The sequence below is a fragment of the Centrocercus urophasianus genome, unplaced genomic scaffold (genome assembly GCF_019232065.1).
Source record: "Centrocercus urophasianus isolate 14NV4802_14NV808 unplaced genomic scaffold, USGS_Curo_1.0 seq_41, whole genome shotgun sequence".
In the NCBI taxonomy this organism is placed as follows: Eukaryota; Metazoa; Chordata; class Aves; order Galliformes; family Phasianidae; genus Centrocercus; species Centrocercus urophasianus.
In genome coordinates, this window is record NW_024884989.1 from 1,057,471 (window position 1) to 1,080,050 (window position 22,580).

The following is a 22,580-nucleotide window of genomic DNA, read 5'->3' on the forward strand; positions in this document are numbered from 1 at the left end:
AGTGGGAGCTGGGTGCCACTCACAGCACCGAGGCAGACTTGATGTCCATCTGCTTGGAGCCTTTTCCCCAGCACACAGCTGTGTAGCAGGGACTGACGGCTTTGCACAAGCAGCTGTCAGGCCAGCCCCACAGGTTGGTGTTCACACTGGTGGTGAACGTGGGCATCCTCTGAGTCCCCACGTGGCCCAACTTTGGAAAGCAGCTTGTGATGGGAGGGCTCATATCTCCCTGTCGTATGGACAAAACAGTGTGAGCTTAGGGGCTGGCCTGGTCTTTTCCACCTGACTGCAGGTGTGGGACAGGATTCCTCCTGCCCTCTGTTCACCTAAGGCGTTTCTCAGGCCTTGTTGAGCACAGCTGCATGGCCCTGTAGGTGCACTCACGGCTTGGCTTCCTGCTTGATACAAAAAGGGCTGGTACTGAAGCCTCACTGGGTCTCTGCTGGGTTTATCCAGAGAGAACTGTAACCAAGCAGTCTTTGGGTGGGGCCATGCGTTCCTGCAGACAGGACCACTTCAAAGGGCGAAGCCACCGGGGAAATCAGTAACCGGGAGATGGCCTCCTGCAGTCAGAGATGTTCCAAAGCAATTGATTTAAGGAAGGATTTACTTTGAGAAGTTTTTTACAATTAGAGTGGTCTGGAAGTTCCTCTTTTGCAGCCCTGCACTGAGGCGTACCCCGGCAACACACTCTTGCCGTTGGTCTCCTGGCTGCAGTGAAAGCAGCACCTGGAGCAGCAAGCTCCTGCTGCTCAGCAGGCAAAGAAATGGCTGTGCACCAGGTGCAGCCAGAAACAGAGTTATTTGCCAGATCAGAATGGCTCAGTCATGCCTCAAGTCATAGCTCTGCTTTAGAGGAAAACAAAATGAGTCACCAGGAATGGGTTTCCAAAGCGATGATGTCTCCCCAGAGGTGGAGCAGAGTGGCGCAGCGGAAGCGTGCTGGGCCCATAACCCAGAGGTCGATGGATCGAAACCATCCTCTGCTAAGGTTTTGTGTGATGGTTGGACCAGGTGATCATCTCCAGCCTTTCTGCTTCTGTGTGGCTTTGCAGCGGGGATGTTGTGATTTTCACTGCTGGAATACAGGGGCCGTGTCTGCATCCTTCAGCTTTCATGTTGGGTTTGCTGGTTTTTTTTCTAGACACCTGCAAGCAGCATTAGCAGAGCTCTCTAAGCCAAGAAGCAACTGCAGGTTTGTTCAAACGGAAGCTGCTGCAGCCTCTCATACATCCCTGCAGTTTAGTGGTTACAGCTCCTGCAGGGTCTGGTGGCATTGTGACTGAGGCAAAGTGCGAGGCAATTTAAGGTGTCTCTATCTGTATGCATAAATAAAAAGTTCTGACTTGCATGCTTCCATGCTGCCTCTCCTGTCCTGAGCAACCACCACAACAGTCCGGAACCCAACATGGGGCTCAAACCCACGACCCTGGGATTAACAGTCCCATGCTCTACCCACTGGGCTATGAAAGTGACTTGTGTATGTAAATATAAATAGCAATTAAGATATTTATCACATGGACCATGATGAATGCCATGTAGAGGTTATTGCAGGCCCAGCAGAGAGAGCACCTGCAAAATCAGAAATGCACATCCATACGTGATACTGTGTTTGAAAACATGGGAAAACAGGTTGTAGAGGAAAGAAAAAAGCCCTTTTGCCTCTCGTAGTGCTGTTTGCTTGTGCCATGGGCATGCCTGGGCTCTTTCTCAGCACCCACATCCTGTAGGCCCTGGAACACAGGACACGGGACTTCACGGGTTTGCGCAGCCCCCTCTCCTGTTTTGGGGTGATGATGGCATACCCACCTCAGGACTGCCTTCCCCCCCGTGGGTCTCTGTTAGGCACAGTGCAGCTCTCCACGAGGAGGCAGCAGCCATGCTGCAGAGATGGGTGGGCAGCTTGGAAGGGTGCTCGGCCAGTGCTGCCCAGCATTTGCAGGGATGACGATGAGCCAAAGACAGTGACAGTATCAATAGCAGTGGCTCTCCTCCAAGTTGTGTGCAAGGAGTATCCCCCAGGATGGTCGAGAGACATCCAGTGATGCCACAGTGGTCAGTGTTTCTGAGGCAGGCAGCGCTTGGTGCAAGCATCCTCACTCCAATTCCCATCCTGCAGGTGTGCGAATGCATGGAGGGAAGAATTCAGAGCAATGTATTGAGTTGTCCTGCTGTGGAAGTGCTCACTTCTTGGTAAAAAAAGCAGCAGTACCGGCTCAGCATCCCATTACCAGGGAGACAGAGTTTGAACAAGGACTGATGTCAAAGCCATCCTTGCCACCCCAAGCACCAGAGTGCTGCCTGTATTCAGCCAAGCAGGGATTTGGGATAGAGGAGAGCTTTTTGTGGCGTTCTCTGTGCCCACAGTCAGCTCCATGTCACTAAGCACATTAATTAGAGATGTTTTATACCACAAGTGCACGCAGCTCCCAAGGGTCTGTCTCTGTCAGGTTGATTATTAACAAAAGCTAGCAGCAAGCAGAGACAGCGCGCTTGGTGACAGCTTTGTAGCTGATACCTTTCTCCCGAAAACAAATGCTCAGAGGTACCAAACTTGCTTCAGTAGACAAACTGGTGGAAGCAGAACATCAGAGAATGCAAATTAGAAGTTATTAAGAGCTGGTTTAAACAGGAACTACAGAAATTCACAGATTTTTCTTAAACGGGTATTGATTCTAGCCCTTGTTCTTGTTTCGGCTGCAGCCTGGGATCTGAGAACAGCAAATTCACCTGTGCTGTTTTTTTCCATGCAAAAGCTGATTTGTGTGTGCACAGAGAGAGGATTTAAGTGTTAGCAGGGTTTTGTGCTTAGGTCAAGATTTGACCTGCCTGCTGTTAAGGATGCACTGAAACTGCCTGGCTTGGCAGCAGGGAAGGTCAAGCATGCCTCCAGGAATCAGCCCGTGCCTTCTGAGAGCCAAGCAGCTCTCTTATGCGGGGACTGCTCTGCTAAAGAGCATTGGTTGAAGTGCCTGGACTGGGGCTGTGTGATGGAGACACAGCTGCATGCAAACCGTAATGTGTGAGTGTCTCTGGCATGGGGAGAAGCTGAGCATCAAGGGAGCATGAGCTGCCCTGCAAGGCAGTCTTAGAGGGACTGGAGACTGCTATATAGAGGTTGTTATCTGGAAAGGTTTCACTTGGCCTTATCCCATTCTACCAGGAGTTCACAAAGCCCCTTTCTGCAGAGCCCTGGGCTCAGGGAAGGGTTGAGTGTGTGGGGAGGGAGAGTGTGCTGTGCTGGTCCTGGGTGGGAAGCCAGGAGCTGAATGTGGGAGTGGAGCGCATGCCATAAACATGCACAGTGGTTATTGAGAGGCAGTAACTTTCAGGTGGAGCAAAGCCCATTTATCAGGTCAGTATCTTAGGTGCCTGAGTATATTAGCAGCGAAACAAACAGAAAAGTCATTTGTTTTTGTCTAATGACTTCGTTTTCCCTTTTCAGAAGAACCTGACAGAACTGAAATCCTTCGGGTCGCCACCTCCAGCCGTCAGCAATGTCACTGCTGCCGTGATGGTGCTGATGGCCCCGGGAGGAAAGATTCCCAAGGACAGGAGCTGGAAGGCAGCGAGAGCCACCATGGCCAGGGTGGATGGGTTCCTGGACTCCTTGATCAAGTTCGACAAGGAGAACATCCACGAGAACTGCCTCAAAGCCCTCCAGCCTTATTTAGAGGATCCCGAGTTCAAACCTGAATTCGTTACCACCAAGTCCTACGCGGCAGCCGGCCTCTGCTCATGGGTGGTGAATATCGTGCGCTTCCACGAGGTGTTCTGTGATGTGGAGCCCAAGAGGCAGGCACTGAGCAGAGCCAACGCTGAGCTGGCGGCCGCCCAGGACAGGCTGGCCAGCATCAAGGCCAAAATTGCAGTAAGTATGGAAGAGCGCAGCAAGCTGTGCCGTGGGCTCGCCTGTGCCTGGGACCCATCACTGCTTTGAGGAGCAATCCTCCGCTTTGGGGAAAGCTGCTTCTCCTCCCTCATGTATTTTTAAACGGGTGGATCTGAGGGTTGAGCAGGTTGTAGGGCTTTTATCTCTCTTTTATTGCTGCTTTTTGCATTTCATCCCCAGGCTCCACTCCTGCTTGTGCCTTAATAGGATGGCTAGTTATTAATTCTTATTATTCCTATCTAACTTTTAAGATGTGATTTGCCTCTACTTACACGTCCTCAGAAAACTCATTATCTCGGAGCAGTGAGAGGTCTGGTGTGCTGTGCAGGGGCAGGGAGCAGGGCTGGCAGCTGGCTCTGGCCGGCAGATGCTCTGCAGGATGAAGACTCTTCCAGCTGAGTCTGCTCATTTGTTCCAGCCAGCAGTCTTTGCATCATCCTCAGCTTAAGAATAGAAAGCCATCACTGAATAGGTGAAATCACTGTGTGCTTGTTAAGTGGGTTCTACAGAGAGCAGCTGCTCCAAAAACCTGTTTTGCTATCCACATCCCTGGCCAGTGCCTGCTTGTAGCAACGTGTGGAAGCAGGCACGGGGGCACACTGTAGAACCTGCCTTTCCAAAGTGCTGTGGATCTGGGATCCCTCTTGGTGATGGGTGGGTCCTCCATGGATGTGCCTTTGTACTGACAGCAGGAATCCCCTTTCAAAACCAAAGTGCGTTGTCAGCAGGGCTGCCAAATTTCTTTCTATAAATTATGTCAGCTTGGGATGTGCCCCTGGGGCAGCACAGCGTCATACACACCTCTTCCCCAGCACATCTTCATTATAAGAAGTATCCAACTCTCTTGCTGCCTCCTAGGGCTGCTTATTATTGAAGTGTTTGCTGCACTTTTAATTAGAAGTATTTAAAAAAATTCTGCAGAGCACTCCAGCAGCCTCCTCCTGCTGCAGATACACATACAGCACCCAGTCAGAGGTGGGTTTTTAGAGGTCTCCTTTTCCCATCTCAGCTGTGAAGTAAGGTGCTACGGAACTTTTATTCCATCATTCAGTCTATTCCCAAAGCCTTAATGCTAGCTATTATTGCTACTTCATGTTTTTTAAAGAGGCAGTATTATGGTGTGCAGGATGGCTCTCTCTGGGGTTTTGTGGTCCTCTGCTGGCGCACACGTTGGTGTTACTGTGCTGTGCCTGGTGGGCCATTGCAGAGTGATTGGTTCCTTGTGGCTCCTAGATGTTCTTTTATCAGATCATGCATCTGTAATAGGGTTTTATGTGTATGTGAATATACATATAAATGCACATACATTTATATGCATGCAGAGATATAAACTTTTTGTGTTATTAATTCCAAGGCAGAGAAAAGACCACTCTGTATTTTCCAAGATACTGGAGAGCTACAGATATTCCCCAAATAATCCTTTTTCATTTTCAAGTTTGTTTCTAGTGCATAGCTCAAGGAGTGTTCAAGTGATTTACAGGCAGTTAGCTTTAAGCATTTTGCACTGGGTGCAGATAAGATCAATTATTGCTTCTGCTTCTCTTATCAGAAGCCAGAGGCTCCCAGTCCTTTTGGGAGCTGCTGACTTGTTTGAGACTGAAGTGTAAGCAATGCTGTCCAAGCCGAAGGCCCTTCTTTTAGTGGCACGGGGGTATTTCAGGTGGTTTGGGCTCTTTGTGCCCCATCCCAGCCCTGAAGTGCTTTGCAGCCCACCCAAACACGTGCTGGTCCCAGGTAACGCGTGCAGGACACGCCGTGCAGCAGATGCAGCTTGGAGATGGCTCCAGCACACCTCCAGCTCTTCGAGGAGCCCCCGAGGGTTTGGAGCAACAACTTGAGGCCAGCAGAGCCTTGGTCTGCAACCGAAGTGGCTGCAGCATCGGGAACCACAGAATTCTCTTTTCTCAGCTGCCTTACTTGTTTCTCACCTGTAGTGTTGGCCATCGGCACCAATTGGCCTATCTTTCCCAGTGCACATTGACACCAGGGCAGAGCCAGTGGATGAATGCCTTTTTGTGTTGTCTCTGCCCTGTGCAGATGACAAAGCAGTGGGGAGCAGCTGTTGAAGCTGCAGAGTTCACCAGTGCTCTGTGCTTCATCCCAGGTGCCAGCCAGGCTGTGTGCAGTGTGATGGAGTGTGGTGGAGTGTGGTTCTCCCTGCCTGCAGGCTGCAGTAGGAGTTTCCTTAAGGTTATTTTTCCCCTTTTTTCCTATGCAGCGCCTCAACGAGAACCTGGGAAAGCTGACAGCCAAGTTTGAGAAGGCCACTTCTGACAAACTCAAGTGTCAGCAAGAAGCTGAAGCTACAGCATGTACCATCACTCTTGCAAACTGGCTGGTGAGTGGCAGCAGATGGGAGTTGGCAGCGGCATCAATGGGAGACGTCAGGTGCTGCTGAGATGCCGGCCGTGCGCGCAGTGCTTCACAGCCTCTAATCTTTATGGAATGCGTCACATTTCCTGCGCTGCAGCAAGTTTTCAGTAATGAAAAGGAATTTGCATTGGCTGTTTTCATAGATTGGAGTAGGCAGTGCGTGTGCTTAAAGAGCTGCTGTGCACTCTTCGCTGTTCTCGTGTCCTTTTTGTGATTTAATTGTGTGATCAAGTATTAATGGGACCAAAACTGTGCAGCACAGAGATATATGGTAAAAAGAAAAGTGGCAATATAGGAGAAGCTTTGCAGGTTTTGAAGTGACAAAAAGATAGTGGTGAAAAGCTCTGAAAAAGCAGTGCATGTCCCTGTTATCAGTCCATCAGGGTGCATCACCGGCTGTTGTATCTTCACTGTGTGCAGCCTCCAGTCCTGTGCTGGGCGATGCCCTTGTCACTGCCTCAAGATACAAGATAACGGCTTCTGCTCCTACTCTGCTGCTGGCTGGGGCCCCAGCTTTGTGCTCCCTCATGCTTTGCATTTTAGGTTCTATTCTGGCTGTGTGGTGCACGGAGATGGGTCTTCAGGAGGTGGTCCCACAGGCAGAGGGGCTGGAGCTGCAGTGCCAGAGGTGGTTGTGGTCCATGAAATGTTTGGCCCTGTCCTGACAGCCCAGTCCTTGTGAGGATACTGAAGGAGAGGATGCTCCCTGCCCAGAGCAGAGGAGATGCTGCATTCAAACCACTCTCCTGAGAGAGTCTGGGCCCATGTCCTCAAGAGAGCATCCCGCCTGGTCTGCACGTGTTCAGGGCTGCAAGTTGCTCTCAGTCTCTTGTAGGAGCAGCTGCTGCTGGTGAGGCCAGTGGCAGCTTAGAATACAAAAGTATTTCTAGAAGTGCTGCTGGATGCAGATGTCTCTGCTTGTTCTACCAGCCTGTGGCTGTGCTGGTCAATGCTTTGTATATAAATGGTCCTCTATCCCACTGCGGTGAGAAAGAGGAATAGAGGCAAATGGTTTAAGCATTGCACTGTGCTGGATTCTGCTTGCTGCTCTCACACCTTCTTAGGTGACCTTCAGCAAATTGCCTTAGCCTGGATTTCAGGTGAGTTTCCACAGGCACTTGAATGCTCTCAGAAAACTGCACAGCTCCCCCACCTGCACATTTTGGTAGTGGTAAACGTGAAAAACAAAGAGCAAACAAACAAACACGCTTTGTTCTTTAATCTGCATGTGCCTCCATGGGAAGCGGGCACACAGCGCTGCTGTGGCACAGGCACTGCTTTGCAGTCAGGGCTGTGATGTGCTTAGATAGAGGGGTCAAAGCAAACAGCAGATAAGTCCCTTTCTGTGCTGATGGAGATCTCTTTCATGCAGCCACAGAAGGAGTTTTATGCTTTCATGTTCTTCAGGTTAAATCTCGCTGAATGCTTTCAAAACCTTTAATTAAAACAGGAAAGTGGCTTTTTTGTTCGAAAGAACTGCTTCTATTTCTGGAGGGATTTTGCAGGATGAGTATTTCCCTGTGTCTTTCCACAGCCTAACGAAATCCTGTTTAATGTGATGCAGAGATGGATCATGGCTCTGAGTCATGTCGGAGTCAGTAAATACAAGGTACAAGAAGAAAGTGTTTTGAGGAAGAGAAACAGAAATAGTGGTTTCAGTTCCTTTCGTAGAAATATATATGCACGTGTGCATGTTTTACATTGAATGTGGCTTAATTGCACCTCCATTAGTAGCACTGTAACAAACAGCCTGATTTCTTATGGGTGCATCCATGCTTAGCATGTGAATTTGTGGCTTAAAACATGATATCTTCATTGAGGTACAACTGCAGTGTGGCTGGCGGTGAGGGAAAACTGCGCTTCTTTTTGAGGGCTTAGCTATGTTTGCAAAGTTGTCCTTGAATAACAAAATGAGCAACTGCTTTAACGAGATGTATTGTCACTGGAGAGATGTGTGGTTCCATGGTTTTATGCTTTAGCAATTTCCTCTAAAAGAGTGTGTCCCGACCTGAAATCAAGACAAGACATTGGCATACGTTTAGAAAACCTTCCTTTGGTTGAGGTTGAGGTTTTTGTATTGATGTCTGCCTGTTCCTGGTCTGCTAGCACTGGGTTTGTGTTGTGGGCTGTGTAGTCTCAGACAAGTAACAGCTGTAGGAATACATTTGCATTTGAGCACGTTCATTAGCTCACTAATTAGCTGGGACTCCTCACAGGCTCACGGGCAGCACCTGCACATAAGCAGAGCTGGGTCAAATGATCTGCTGGTGCTGGACTCCATCCTTTGTTGGTGAGTGACTCAACACAGCTCCCCTTTGTTTGGGTACACGGCTGACGATTCATTTTGTGTAACAGTTCAATTGCTTTCTCTTCAAAGTCTCTCTGCTTTCCTCTCCAAGTGCTCTGGTGGCTGATTTTGGAAAGAGCCCTTTTGCTGCCAGACCTTTGTAAAAAGCACGGTTGCAGACTTGGAAATCGTGAAGCTGTTACAGCAATTCAGAGGTGGTTTGCAAGTAAACCCTGTTTCCCTTTGGCGTTGTGTGAACAAACAGAAGCACTGTGCAGCCCGTCTGCTTCCCAGGTGGGAACGAGGGTCCTTCCTATGGTTCCATCAGGCTCTTACAAAAGGAAAGTGTTTCGGTGATGGAGCTCTGTGTCTTTCCTTGAAGATCATCCTAGAGAAGCAAACAAAATACTAACAGGAGAAATGAGGATGCTTTCACATGTGTGTGTGAGCATCACGGTAGAAGAGGGTGTTGCTATTTTGGGGCGGATAAAGGACACTGCTGGGCTTCAGGCTTTCTGCTTTTAATTGTGATCATTATTTTTCAGCCCTACCAGTCCCTGCTGATGTTCCTAAGCCATTTTCATTTAGATTAAATTTGGACTTCTACTCAAATGCTGTACATTGCCGTAGCAGGGACCATGATCTGTCAAAATCCTCCTGTGCCTGCAGAGATGATGGCCAGGGAAATGAACTTGGAAAGTGGTTTTGCTCCGCTTTTGGGAATGTGGAGACCTTCTTCCAACTGCACGTATAACTGAGATGAGCTGAGTAACTTCATTTTCTCCATAGTCTGCTAATGGCATCATTCCCAGCCTGTGCCAGGGTGCCTGTCCCTCCCGCAGCATCATGTTGAAAATCACTTCTCCTTTCCTCCTTAGGGAAAGCAGAGCCAGGCAGAAGCAAATCTCTGTTCCTGCCTCTAGCATCATATGAAACTGGAGCATCGTGTGAGCGGTGCAGTCTTTGCTGCAGAGGAAGATGATGCCCAGGAGAAGGCAGCGAGTTTGCTGTTCTGTTCTGTTCTGTTCGCTGTGCTGGGTGAATATTTCAGTATGACAGTCACAAATGCTGAGAACAGATAGGAGACTGAGTCTGAAGGAGGCCAGTGTGAACCCTAGGCTTCTGTAAAGCAAAGAAAGATAAGTTGGGTCTGTTTGCATTATGGCTTTGCCAGGGGATGAATATGTACACAAACCCTGTGGAGGCTCTGCTGCTGCTCCAAAGAGTGCAGTCTAGAAACAAGTGCAGCTGCAAACAAGGGAATTGAAACAGGTATCTGTCCCATTCAGAGTCTGATGCTGGAGTGTCTCTAAATACAAAGATTTGGAAAGAGCTTTGAGTCATGCTCTCCTAATGCTGCAAATAAAGCTCGTAAATGATCTTTCTGCCTCTCCCTCCATCTCTTTACCCAATGCAACCGAGCCAGAAAAGCTAGAAGGACTTCACAGCCTCCATGGTAGAGTGTGAGGCCCAAGGGAAGTGCATTCTGCAGAGGCTCCCTGGGTCCCTCCAAGCAGTGGCTGCCTGCTGGGGAGTGGCTGGAGCTGCGAGCAGAGGTCAGCAAGGGAGTGCTGAGCACAGCTGCCAGTGCAGGAGAGCAGGTCGTGTCAGACCCAATGCCAGTAACTGATTTTAAAGACCTGGTTAGAAAGCACAGCTTGCTACTGCAGCTGTCAAAAATGGATCTGTTTTGCAGTGCATGTGAGGAATTTGGATCCCAGGTTACTGTTGGGCAATGCATACCTTCTCTCTCATTTCTGGCTTTGATCTTGGAATAGATCCTGACAGCTCTTGCTGATGTGTGTTTCATTTGACATCCACGATGTGTCATCTATGTGACGGGACAAGAATTATCCTCCTAGACTTGAAACAAATGTATTTGAGGTAGTACGAAGAAGAAATCTAAGTTTACACAGGCAGTGGTTGCTTTGGATTGAAAAATGTACCAATGGGTGAAGACAAGACACACTTTTAAGGTGTCCTGCTTTTAGTTTGTCATCTCAGGAACTATTGGTGATATAGGGACGATGATCCAAGGGACCAGGGAATGTCTAGGGACCTATGGACCAGAAAAGGGGGAGGCTGATGGTGAGGTATGTAAGTGAAGATGTGCTAACGTGACAGATGAGATTTAGTGATGACAAATGCAAAATATTGCATCCAGGGAAAATGAACCCTAATCATGCATTTACATTGATAGGTCTTAATTGCACTGTTGTCACTCACATAAGAGCTCTTGTGGAGAGTTCTCAGAAGCAGCAGTCTAGCACATGTCTGGAGGCAGCAAGGTGAACTGAGCGTTAGGAATTGGTGGGAACAATTAGGAAACAAAAGCCAAATAATGATTCTGTCAATCCAAATCTGTGGTGTGCCTCCATCTTGCGTGCTCAACACAAACAGGCTGGCCTGTCAAAAGGCTGCAGGTAACCTAGAGAGGGTACAGGGAAGTACGTAGCATTGTCATTTCCATACACAAAATGGTTGGGGAGGAAATGATTAGGACTCTTCATTTTGGAAAAAAGAGGGTGTAGGGATGGATGTGACAGAAGCCAGTAACATTGTGAACGGTACTGAGAAGATGAATAGGGAATGACTGTTCACTATCCCTCATTACCAAAGAGCTACAGGTAATCAAATGAGATGAAAAGAATCCAAATGACTTCTAGGATCTGATGTAGAGGACACCTGAGATTTCTTAAAGATATTAAAATTTACGAGACTTAATGAAGGCAACCAGGACAGTAAAAAAATCACCTCAGGAAAATAATTAGGAGTAGGTAGAGAGTCTACGAGTTTTGCAAGATCAGATGATAAAGAATTCTTCTTAGAGGTGGAGAACCAAGGGAGCTGTGTGAGAACCTACCTTGAGGAGACTGGAGGAAGGACCTGGGGGTGCTTCATCTATAGAAATGTGCCTGCACGTGGTAACATGGTAAGGTTGGAAAGCACTTGAAACTGTTTGTTGAGCCTTTGGCCTGCAAGTGTTGTAGTCCCGAGAAGGACTACTGTGATCCCAAATGCATCAAGAGCAGACTTTCTTTCAAGGCTTAGGGAGTGCGAGGCCAGCAGTGTGAGATGGAGAAAGGCAGCGTGGAAAGCCTGGTCTTTGTGAGCAGGATGGTGGTTCATGCTGATGAAAGGGGAGCTCAGCTGGAACAGGTTTAGGGATAGCTCTGAAATATAATAATGGGTCAAAGAAAATGGTCAGCCTCCTTCTGCTCCTGCTGGGATCGGCAGTTTTCATGGGATTCTTAGAGATTTGTCAACGTAGGAAAACCACCAGAGGGATTTTTGCTGATTTCTTTTGGTTCTTGTTGTTGGTCAGATTATTCATAAACAGTCTGAAAAGGGTGGTCTAAGATACGAATGCAGTAGTGGTGAAAAGTACAAAGAACTGTAAAAATGATACCCAGTGATGGAGATGTGAAGTGCTGGGAACATAAACGCAAAGTGATGCTGAGCTGGTTATTGTCATTCAGGAATTTGTGGTTGGAGACCTTGCACATTGCAGGGGGGTTGAGACTAGATGATCATTTTGGTCCATTTCAACTCAGGCCATTTTGTGGTTCTGTGATTGAATTAAACAGTAAAGCTCAGAGTTCTGTGAGTGTGCGAGCTCTGTGCTCCCATGGGGGAAAGAAATAACACCCAAAACCCGAGCTGAAATTGGATGTTAGAAATTATCAGGAAAAGAACAAAATGGAAAAAACAAAAAAGTCACGATCTGAACTATGTAAATCCATTCCAAATAAATCCTGAGCATGAAGCTACACCTCCAGCCCCTCTGCTGTACCTTAAAGCATGAAGTGGAATAGGAAATGGTGCAGGGAAGGTAACAATAAAAAGAAACCAGAGGATAAAGATTACATCATTCGGTAAAGATAAAGATTGCAAGGGCAATCAAAAGGCTTCTGTTTAAGGAATTATTGAATAGACTTAAAGCTCTTCAACCTCAAAAGCAGACAGCAGAGGGGATATCAAGGGCTTGAAATCATGAGTGGTACGGAGAAGGTGAAGCAGGCGTGATTGTTCGGTGTTTTTCCACTGTGAGAGCGGATTTCAGCAGTTGAAAAGGTCAGGCAGCACATAAAAGGATGTACTTTTTTTTTACAGAAAGCATAGCTGAACTGTGGTTCTCTGAGCTCCAAGATGCTGCAGGTGCCAAAAGGTTGGTTGGCATCCATGGCACCTTAGTAATGAAGGAAAAAGTCATCAGTGGCCATTAAGACAAAGATAGAAACTCTGTTTCAAAATGTTCTTATTCCTCTGTTTGTGGGAGGCTGGGTAATGGTGTCAGGAGTTCTTACGTGGTGGTAGGATTTGTAGAGTCTTGTAGAGTCACCTGCTTGGGGCCAAAGGAGCTGAGTCCCACTGCGATGAACGCGTCCGGCCCAGCCAAGCAGAGCACATCCCCTGGAGGATCCTGCTGTCTGGTAGAGCATTACGTGATATCCATGAGGGTAGAAGGAGATCTGTCCTTTGAAAAGAAGGCTTGTCCATTGGGTGCTCATGAAGACTGTTTCGTGGACTGGACCTTGTGGGAAAGGATGATGCAGACCCAAGGGCGTTGGGATGAAGGCGAAATGCCACCTGCTATCCTCATGAGTTGTGTGTGATAGCTGAGGGTTGTGGCTGTTGGAGGAGAGTCTCTGAGTGAGAGGGAGTGTAATGAGGGGTGAATCTGTGACATCCAGGCAATTAAGCAATCGACAGTTGATGGGCTGCCATAGAAATCCTTATGTGGATTCTGCTGGGAATGGGTGAGGATCAATCCACTGCGTGATGGATCTTCCCTTTATGAATTTGGAACAGATCTGGAGCGGCAGCTGGGACTCAAGTGCAGAACCAGACTTTTTCACAGAGCGGGAAGAGTTTAGCAAAGTCACTGTTGGGTATTTCCTGTGCTGGTTTTAAACTTTAGGAAATGACATGTGAGGTCAGGGACAATGTATGGATACAGTCAAATCCTTAAGTATTGCTAAAGAGACATTGTAACAGTGAATTTGATTTGGGAAATTGCAGGTTGGAGGCCTGGCTTCTGAGAATGTGAGATGGGCTGAAGCTGTGAAGGACTTCAGACGGCAACAGAGCACTTTGTGTGGGGATGTCCTGCTGACTACAGCGTTTGTCTCCTACCTGGGGTACTTCACCAAGAAATACCGACAAGACCTCATGGATAAAGTCTGGAAACCATATTTGCAGCAGTTAGAAGTAAGCCCTGCTTCCTCTGAAAAGCAGTTGTCACTGGGCATAACATGGCCATGAATTGTTGTCGATGGGGCGTCCTCCAAGTAAGTAGCACCCCTCTGCCTCACCGAGTTGCTCACCGAGATCCTCACTGAGGATCAAGTCAAAGCCACGCTTGTTTCCTCTTTGGGGAAGGCATTGTGGTCTCCTTGCACCATGCGGGTGATTCCATTCCCCTATGGACAGTGGAGAAGCCACAGAGCAGCATCCCAAACATGGAGACCAGTGTCAGTTTGTGCAGGAGTCAAGGGCAGCCTAGAGAGGAGATAGTATGGCATAGAGACTGCTTGAAAGAGACAGCTCACTGCCAGCGCTTTGGTAGGCTTGGAGAGACTCCAGATGGTACCTCATGCAAGACATGAGCTCTATTCGTGCTGGCCATGCCTCTCGGCTCCTGAGCTTCATCCACGTCTTGGTGTTCTGAGCAAATGGCCATCATGCTTCAGACTTGGTAATATTTCACAATATTTCCTGCTAGGTACTTAATACATCAATAAATTAACATGTGCTCGGTCTCCTGCAAGACTGAGCTTTTGCACATCATTACCTAACTGGATGTTACAAACCCTGGTGAAATGCCAAGAGGCTTTTATGTAAGGTCACAACTGCAGTGGTGCCCAAATCAAAAGCTGAGAAAATGAGCAAGTTCCCTAGGATGAGAGAGGAAAACAAATCATCCTGTGTTCTTTAATACTAAACCAAAAGCTTGGTTAAGAAAGGAAATGTTCCAAAAAGGGCCTGACTTGGTGCTTAGAGATTTCACATGAGTTGGCTCTATTTCCATTTGGAAATTAACGACCCTTCATGTGCAGATAACTGGCACAGATAACTTTCTACTTGTCGCACCCAGAAGCGGCCTCCCATGTCAGAGAAGTGTTTCTGGAACTGCAGATGCCATTTTGCAGCACAACAGCAGGCTGATGAGAGTGTTAATTATATTCTTCTAAGCTGTCATCTCAGAGTGCTGATACACAGCAGTGTGGTCTGATGGTGGCTGGGTGGGCTGCAGCTTTTCAGGGCTCTCAGCACTCAGCAGGCAAAAATCTCTGGGATCCATGCATAATTTACATTCATTCGCAACAGGAGTGGAAAACACTTAATATTAGATCAAAACTACCCCGTAGAATGGCAAAACACTGATAAACAAAACTTCTCAGTTTTTAATTAAGCTAAATTTGCTTGAGTTGTTTCGCTCGCTCGTCTCTGTGTGTGTTAAGCCGTGCTCACTGCCTTGTGCTGACACATTTCTCCTTCCCCCCAGGTGCCGATCCCTGTAACTCCATCCCTAGACCCTCTGACCATGCTGACAGATGATGCTGACGTTGCAGCTTGGCAGAATGAGGGGCTGCCGGCCGATCGGATGTCCACTGAAAATGCCACCATTCTCACCAACTGCGAGCGTTGGCCCCTCCTGGTGGATCCCCAGCTGCAGGGAATCAAATGGATCAAAGCAAAGTATGGCGAAGACCTGCGGGTGATCCGAATTGGGCAGAAGGGGTAAGCATCAGTTGTGTCACATAACACTGCCTCTTCATGGCTACCTGCTCCTTCTGGTTGACGAGCAGTGTGTGTTTATCTGCAGCCATCTGAGCCCATTACATTGAAGGGAAGCCCTCAAAAGTATTTGTTGCTTATTCATTACCAAAATGATAGAGATTCCTCATTAAATAGAGGGTCTGCTTGGTGCTTGGCCAAGTTACCATAGGAACTCCTCAGAAACAGAGATTGCAAAGAGCAGTGTGCTGGAGGCTGGGTGATGCAGAGGACTATGCCATCACCCTCAGGCTCATGTCGTGTTGTGTCCTGACTTGGTTTCACCATGAGTGAAGTTTCCTACAATTTGGAAGAAGGCAAAGGTGAAGCTGGTGTGAGGGTCACCACCCCGCTGGGCTAACTCTGTTCTGTGTTGGCACCAGCTGGGACGTTCTCATCACAGCACCCCTGCCTTCTTCTGGACACATCTTCTGTGGGAAGGCTTTTTGACTCCTGGCATTTGTCTCTGGTCAAATCACCATTTCCTGCTATATGAACTTGTACCCACTAGTGAGGACTCCCATCTGGGAAGTCAGATCCCTGCTTGGATGCTAACTCTGAGATTTTTGGCTCTTTATGCATTATTTTGCACTGGCAGTAGCTGAGAGTGACCCAAGAGCTTAGTGCTTGTTTGGGGGTATTTGGCTTTGCCTGGACTGGAGCATTGATCTGTCTCTGCTTTTATCATAGAAAATAACAAGAATTTATTAGATTTGCTCTCATGTGGGCTGAGAAGACATTTGGAAACAGCGGTATTTTTCATTAGAGCAAACTTCTGTTTCCTGGCCAACCAGGTCACTATACCTTGCAGTTACTTAAAGGGGAAAAGTAAGGATGCCAGAGAAGGCACAAATCTCCAGGAGGAACAGACCCTGTAACATTCATATGCTGCCATTGCAGACATTTGTGCATCTCTTTTTCCCCTCCTGACCACATACACAGCTGGCAGGTACCCTGAGAGGGGAGTCAGACATTGCAAAGGGGCCCAATTCCCTTGTGAGGAAAGAAGAATTCAATGGTAGTGCCACTGTCCTAAACTCATTCCTGCCCCCAGGGCACAGCAAGGATGCAGCTTGCTCTTCTGCTTGCTTTTATGCAAGGTTAACTGCACCAGTGGCTTCTACGGGAAAACAAACTACTTGCAAAAAGACCTCACAATCCGACCCATCTTTTCTTGGGAAAGAGGATACAGCTGTGACTGCCTGCCTCTCTCCCTCCTGGACAGTGCCACTTGCAGCATCACATGCTGTCACCATCCAACCCCTCTTCTTCTCTGCCATTTCCTGACACGTGCATGTAGTGCATCACAGCTGGAGCATCCCTCTATCCCCTGGTGGCCTCCTTGCTGCAGTGCATTTCAGCCAGCCCCAGGCTTGCTGTACTGGGTGCTAATGCTGCCTCCACAGGTATCTGGACACAATGGAACGAGCCCTGGCTGCAGGAGAACTGGTTCTGGTTGAAAACCTGGGAGAGTCCGTGGATCCAGTTCTGGGGCCGTTACTGGGGCGAGAAACAATCAAGAAAGGAAGGTGAGCTTTGGGAAGGCTCTGTGGCCCGGGTGCTTCCATTTCTACCCTTTTCCTGGTGAGTGTGCTTTGTGTTGCTGTGCTCTCCTTTCCTGACCTCATATAGTATGCTTGTCTATGGCAGCACGAACACCTTCCCTTCGAGTGTTTAAATCAGGCAGTCACAGGTCATTCACTCATAGGATGAAATAAATCTGGATTTTTCATTTAGCTGGACAGCACTGTTCAAAGCTCACGTGAAAGTGAGACCTGCGATCCTCCTCTGGGTTGGGTGACCTTGGTGTCTGTAATTGGCTGTCCTGATGCTGGATGACCAAAATAGCTATGGCTGTTATGAAGAAAAGGTAACCTTGGATTTTAGCAAACACTGTGCATCCTTTGTGATTACAGCTGCAGATGTATACATTAGGAATATGTATGTGATTCTAATGAGGTTCTTGGTGGCACTGCCTCAGTACCTCACACTGCAGCAGGAAACGACAGAAATCTGGCTGGACTCTGAATCTCATCTTCCTACAGTTCCATGGGGACTGTTTTTGTATTTAACTGTGGGCTTTTTGTTTTCCAGCACCTGTGTCAGTCCCAGTCCTTTGTGGCTGACCCCACAGACAGATGCTGGTGGCTCCAGGGCAAAAAGTGGAGGCTGTGCTGGGTGCTGCCAAGAGCTGCTTGTGCTGGGTGTTCTCTGTCTTCCTCTGTTTCCCAGCTGTAAAAACAACAGGGGTAGACAAGGAGAGACTGAGGGGACTGATGTTTGACTGGAGAGTGTATTCAAATTCCTGTGGTGACACCACTGCTTCCACTACAGCCCATCTGCATCCCTGGAAGTATCACTGTCCCCCCATGCATTTCCTGTTCCCCTTTTCCTCTAGTTCTTGTGGGTGTTATTAGATTTGTGTTCAGAGCACTCATGTCCTGGAGTTCAGCCTCCCAGCTCTCTGAATTTTGTACTGGATGGAATGGGAGATAGCTGAGCTCTCCCAAGTGGTGCTTCCTCCCAAGAATGGTACTGAGCTGCTCCCTGTACCCAGCCTTGCTGCTCAGTGCCACCAGAGGCAGCCTGGTTTGAGCAGCACACCAGGCAGTTGTGGCTGTAGCTAATCAAAATCTCTGTGCTGTGAGGCTTTTCCTGCATATTCCATCTTTGGGAAGAGTACAGTCTTCCACTAAAAGCATGGAGAGCTCCTGGTTTCAACTGCCCATCCCAACGCTGGAAACTGTGAGCTTTCTCAGATGCACTCCAAAATTGAGGAGGGGTGCTCTGGGGTTTTTAGCTTAAATCAGAAGTGATTCAAGTGTGTCCATCTTAAATTATTTTGCACTAAAAGTGATTTCTGTATGGAGATTGTAAAGTCCATTTTTGGTGGATTCCACTGGCTGATGCCACCATTTGTCCCGGAATGAATGTGCACCCATGCTCCTTTTGCTCCAATTTCAGGTACATTAAGATTGGGGACAAGGAGTGCGAATTCAACCCTGCCTTCCGTCTGATCCTGCACACGAAGCTGGCAAACCCCCACTTCCAGCCCGAGCTGCAGGCACAGTGCACCCTCATCAACTTCACCGTCACGCGGGACGGCCTCGAGGAGCAGCTGCTGGCAGCGGTGGTCAGAGCGGAGCGGCCCGACCTGGAGCAGCTCAAGGTGGGCAGGATGAGATGAAAAATAATATACATATTTTCCGACAAATAGCGTTTCATGTGTGAAGGCGGAGAGGCTGCTGAGCACCTCGTAAGATCAGATTTCTCTTGTAGAATCATGGAATGGTTTGAGTTGGGAGGGACCCCTAAGGGTCATCTAGTGCAGCGCCTGCACTGAGCAGGGCACCCACAGCTCCATCACAGCCCCTCCAGCCTGGCCTTGGCTGTCTGCAGGGATGTGGCGCCACCACCTCTGGGCAACCTGTGCCACTCTTTTTGTTTGAAACCGTTTCTCTTTGCCCTATCACAGCAGACCCTACAGAAGTGTCTGTATCCTTCTTTCTCACAGCCTCTTTAGACAGTGAAAGACCACTCTCAGCCCTCCCCAGAGCCTTTTCTTCTGCAGGCTGCACAGCTCCATCTCTCATGACCTGTCTCAGATATAAGTGTTGAGGAAGAAGTGCTTTTCTGCTACTTTTTGTTTTCTTGGTATTTTTGGGAGCACTTAGACAGCAATTTCAAGCCTTTTCCTCCAAAAATGTGGGTAGAAAACTATTTTTCCTACTCTTCTTCTAAATGGAAGCAGGTTCACATTATGACATTTTTCTCCATCTTTCACTCTTACTTTAGAGGTAGGATTAATCTCACTTAATTTTAGGCATTTGTGTCCCACTGTATATGTTGTGAGGCTGATAACTAATTTTTTTCTGTTCTGATTCTTATTCACTCCTGTTTGTAAATGGCCAAAATGTTTTCTGTCTTTTTGCATTTAAATAAATATAGCTTCTGTCTCAATATATCATTTTAAAGAAAAGCCTTGTTGCTAGCGGCACACTTAGTGATATAATGGATATGTATAATGCTGAATATTTACTGAGAGTCAGAATGAATTTAGTGCACACATTCGGTCAGGCCAGGCCACTTCTGTAATCATCTTTTCTTTAATGAGATTCTGAACTATGTTATCCGTGCAGCCTTAACGATGCATTTCATTTGAAACGGGCTCATGCACTAACGAGCCAAAAGATGGCATAAAGAATGCATAATGACCACAATTAATGTGTGAGCTGTGGCTTTTTGTGGGAGCCAAACCATCCCTGCAGCCTGGGGACCGTGGGCAGCTCCTGCTGCTGCTGGGCACTGTATGGGGTGACCCACAGCACAGAGAGGTCGCTGACTGCTGCACTGAGGGCAACAGCACTGTTGGTAATGGCTGCTGTCACAAGGAGAGAGACTGATTCCATGTCGTAGATCAGGTTGCCCAGGGCCTTATCCATCCTTACTTTGAAAGTCTCCAGGGATGGGGCACCCACCACATTTCTGAGCAACCTATTTCAGTGTCTCACCACCCTCGCTGTAAAAGACCTTTTCCTTTTATCCAACCCAAATCTCCCCTCTTTAAGTTTGAAACCATTTCCCCTCGTTCTATTACAGCAGTCCCTGCGGGAAGAGCCTGTCCCCTTCTTTCCTGTAGCTCTCCTTTAGACACTGACATTCTGGTCTCAGTCTCCCCAGACCCTTCTCTTCTCCAGGCTGAACAGCCCCATCTCTTTCAGCCTGCCCTTGTAGAGAAGGTGTTGCATCCCTGGGATAATTTCTGTGGCGTTTCTCTGGGCATGCTCCTACAGCTCCATGTCTCTCCTGTACTGAGGACTCCACATCTGGATGCAGTGCTCCAGGTGAGGCCTCACAGTGCAGAGCAGTGCAGCAGGATCACCTCCCTTGCCCTTCTGGCCATGTTGCTTTGGATGCAGCCAGGATAGGGTTAGTTTTCTGGGCTGCGAGGCCCAGCTGTCATCCACCAGTGCCCTCAAGTTCTTTTTAGCAGGGCTATGCTCAATCCTTTCATCCCCCAGCTTGTTTTGGTAGTAGATGTTGTCTCGACCCAGGTGCAGACCTTGCATCTGGATTTGTTAAACCTCATGAGGTTCACCTGGGCCCACTGATCAGCTTGTCTGCAGATTGGTGTGGGATGTGATTTTCCTGGTAAGAATATTTAAATATTTAACCTTATTTCTTCCTTTCCCCTCTGTATCCTTTCTTCTACCCCCATTTCATTCACTGACATTAAAAAGCTGTTCTCTGAGAGCTATGGGGAGCAGTACAGGTGTGTACTTTGGGGTTTCCCAAAGGAGAGGTCCTTTCTCCACGGGTGCTCTAAGCCGTCACTGCTGTGCTCCAAGTCTTGTTCCAGATCACACAGGTTGGTAACAAGTCCTGCACCAGGCTTGTAGCCCAGGTGAGCTGCAGGAACAAGACAGTAAGTGCTTCCAGCATCACCTGCTTCCTGAACCAGCACTGTTATGTATCAGCTGTGAAATAGCAGATAATGAGCTCCACTGCAGGAAGAAGAAATGATGACCTTGCTCCTGCTGAAAACAATAGCATGAGAGATCTGCAACAGATGTAGGCTTTTGAGGGAAATACAGCATTGTGTGCCCTTCAGAGGGTGCTTTTCAGACACTGTGTAGTGATTACAAGCTATTGGAGCAGAAGTCACACTCAGCCTCATTAGGAGCAGCAGGCTCGCAGGCCGCGGTCTGCAGTAATAGCTTGCAAAATGTCATTTTTCAAGGCATGTTATGCTTGAATGACAGGAGCTTACAGAATTAACTGTGTTAGTTTAAGGCGTGTTTCAAGACTTGTGAAATATTCACCACCTGTGTGTAAGGCCTAAGGAGCAGGCCTTTGAGAACAGCCCTGCTGCAGGAATCACGGCACGCGTCGGTGCGCACTGCTGCATCCTCAGGTTGGCACTGACACGAAACGAGTGCGTGCGCAGCAAGTGTGTGAAATCTCAGCCCAAATATTGAAAGATGACTTATTAATGGGAGAGTTAGCTAATCTGCTGAAAAACCTTTGGTAACGGAGCAAATACTACTGGGTTCTGTTGCTTACATGAAGTGTAATTTGTGGGGATTTAAAAAGTGGGGATTTAAAACTGTACAACAGAGTAGTGTTTTTCATACACAGTCAAGCTAGCGGTTGGCTCAGTTTTTGTAGGGAATAGCCACCAGGCTTGTATCTTCACAGCATCCAAATCAGATGCATGGCTGTGCCGCAACGTGTTTTCTGGAATAGGTGCTCAGACGGGAAGTTTAACTGAGACAGGGGAGGTTTAGGTTGGATATGAGGAGGAAGTTTTCCCCCAGAGGGTGGTGAGGCACTGGAACAGGTTGCCCAAGGAGGCTGTGGATGCCCCATCCCTGGAGGCATTCAAGGCCAGGCTGGATGTGGCTCTGGGCCCCCTGGGCTGCTGGTTGGTGACCTGCACACAGCAAGGGGTTGGAACCAGATGATGCTTGTTGTCTTTTGCAACCCAGGCCATTCTGTGATTCTACAGTAGGTGTTTGCAAAAGGACCACATAGTGCCATGACATGGTGCACCTCAAATCCAGGAAAGATGCTATTTCCCTGAGCAAGCACTTAGATTAGTGCAGTCATGTTTCTCAGGAGGAACTCTGTTCTGGAGGAGAAGTTCAGAAAGAAGCCATGAGAGTGTCTGTTCTGCCGTGAGCAGTGTCAGTAAGTGGGATCTGTGCAGAAAAGGGAAGCAGAGCAATTGGCTGGGGAGAGCCAAGGGGCATTATTTCACAGAAACAGTCAAATTCAGGTCAGTCCTTGTGACAAAATGGTTGCCACTGGTCTCTATCTGCTTGGCCACATTAGCGTTGTCTTTGCAAACCCTTTGCCATGGGGATTGTCCTGGTGTGCGCAGCTTCTAGCACTGCAGGCTGGTGGTCTGAGGGAGACCCTGGGTGCAGGGTATAAATGGGAGCAGTAATTGAGTGATACTGAGTTTCCTTTCCATTTTGATCCCAAGATGAGTAGCTCACCTCTGAACCCCAGGGAGCCTGCTGATGTTCTCCCCATCCGCGTTCAATCGCTTGGTTCCCATTGCAGGTGGTACTAGTGTTGGTCTGCAGTGGGAAAGGCAGAGGTTAACAAGGGCAAGTTGTATCTATTGATACCTAGGCTTGCTCCAGAGGAACTATCCAGGCTGACATAAGCTTCACAAATACTTACTTTTAAGACAGAGATACAGGATGTGTGTTTGAGATTGGTGGATGGCAACCCAGCCCA

At 48.1% G+C, this 22,580-nt stretch overlaps 1 protein-coding gene and 1 non-coding gene across 2 annotated transcripts in view; both read left to right on the forward strand.

The window, feature by feature from the left end:
- The window catches only part of DNAH9 (dynein axonemal heavy chain 9), a 191,448-nt gene that overhangs the window by 104,288 nt on the left and 64,580 nt on the right, over positions 1–22,580 (forward strand). The window contains exons 50-55 of the mRNA XM_042833278.1: positions 3,446–3,871; positions 6,111–6,230; positions 13,575–13,763; positions 15,061–15,296; positions 16,739–16,861; positions 18,297–18,501. Coding sequence (XP_042689212.1) covers positions 3,446–3,871; positions 6,111–6,230; positions 13,575–13,763; positions 15,061–15,296; positions 16,739–16,861; positions 18,297–18,501 — 1,299 coding nt within the window. The remainder of the gene's footprint in view (positions 1–3,445; positions 3,872–6,110; positions 6,231–13,574; positions 13,764–15,060; positions 15,297–16,738; positions 16,862–18,296; positions 18,502–22,580) is intronic.
- TRNAM-CAU lies at positions 918–989 on the forward strand. Its single transcript has one exon. It is a non-coding gene; the product is annotated as a tRNA-Met (tRNA).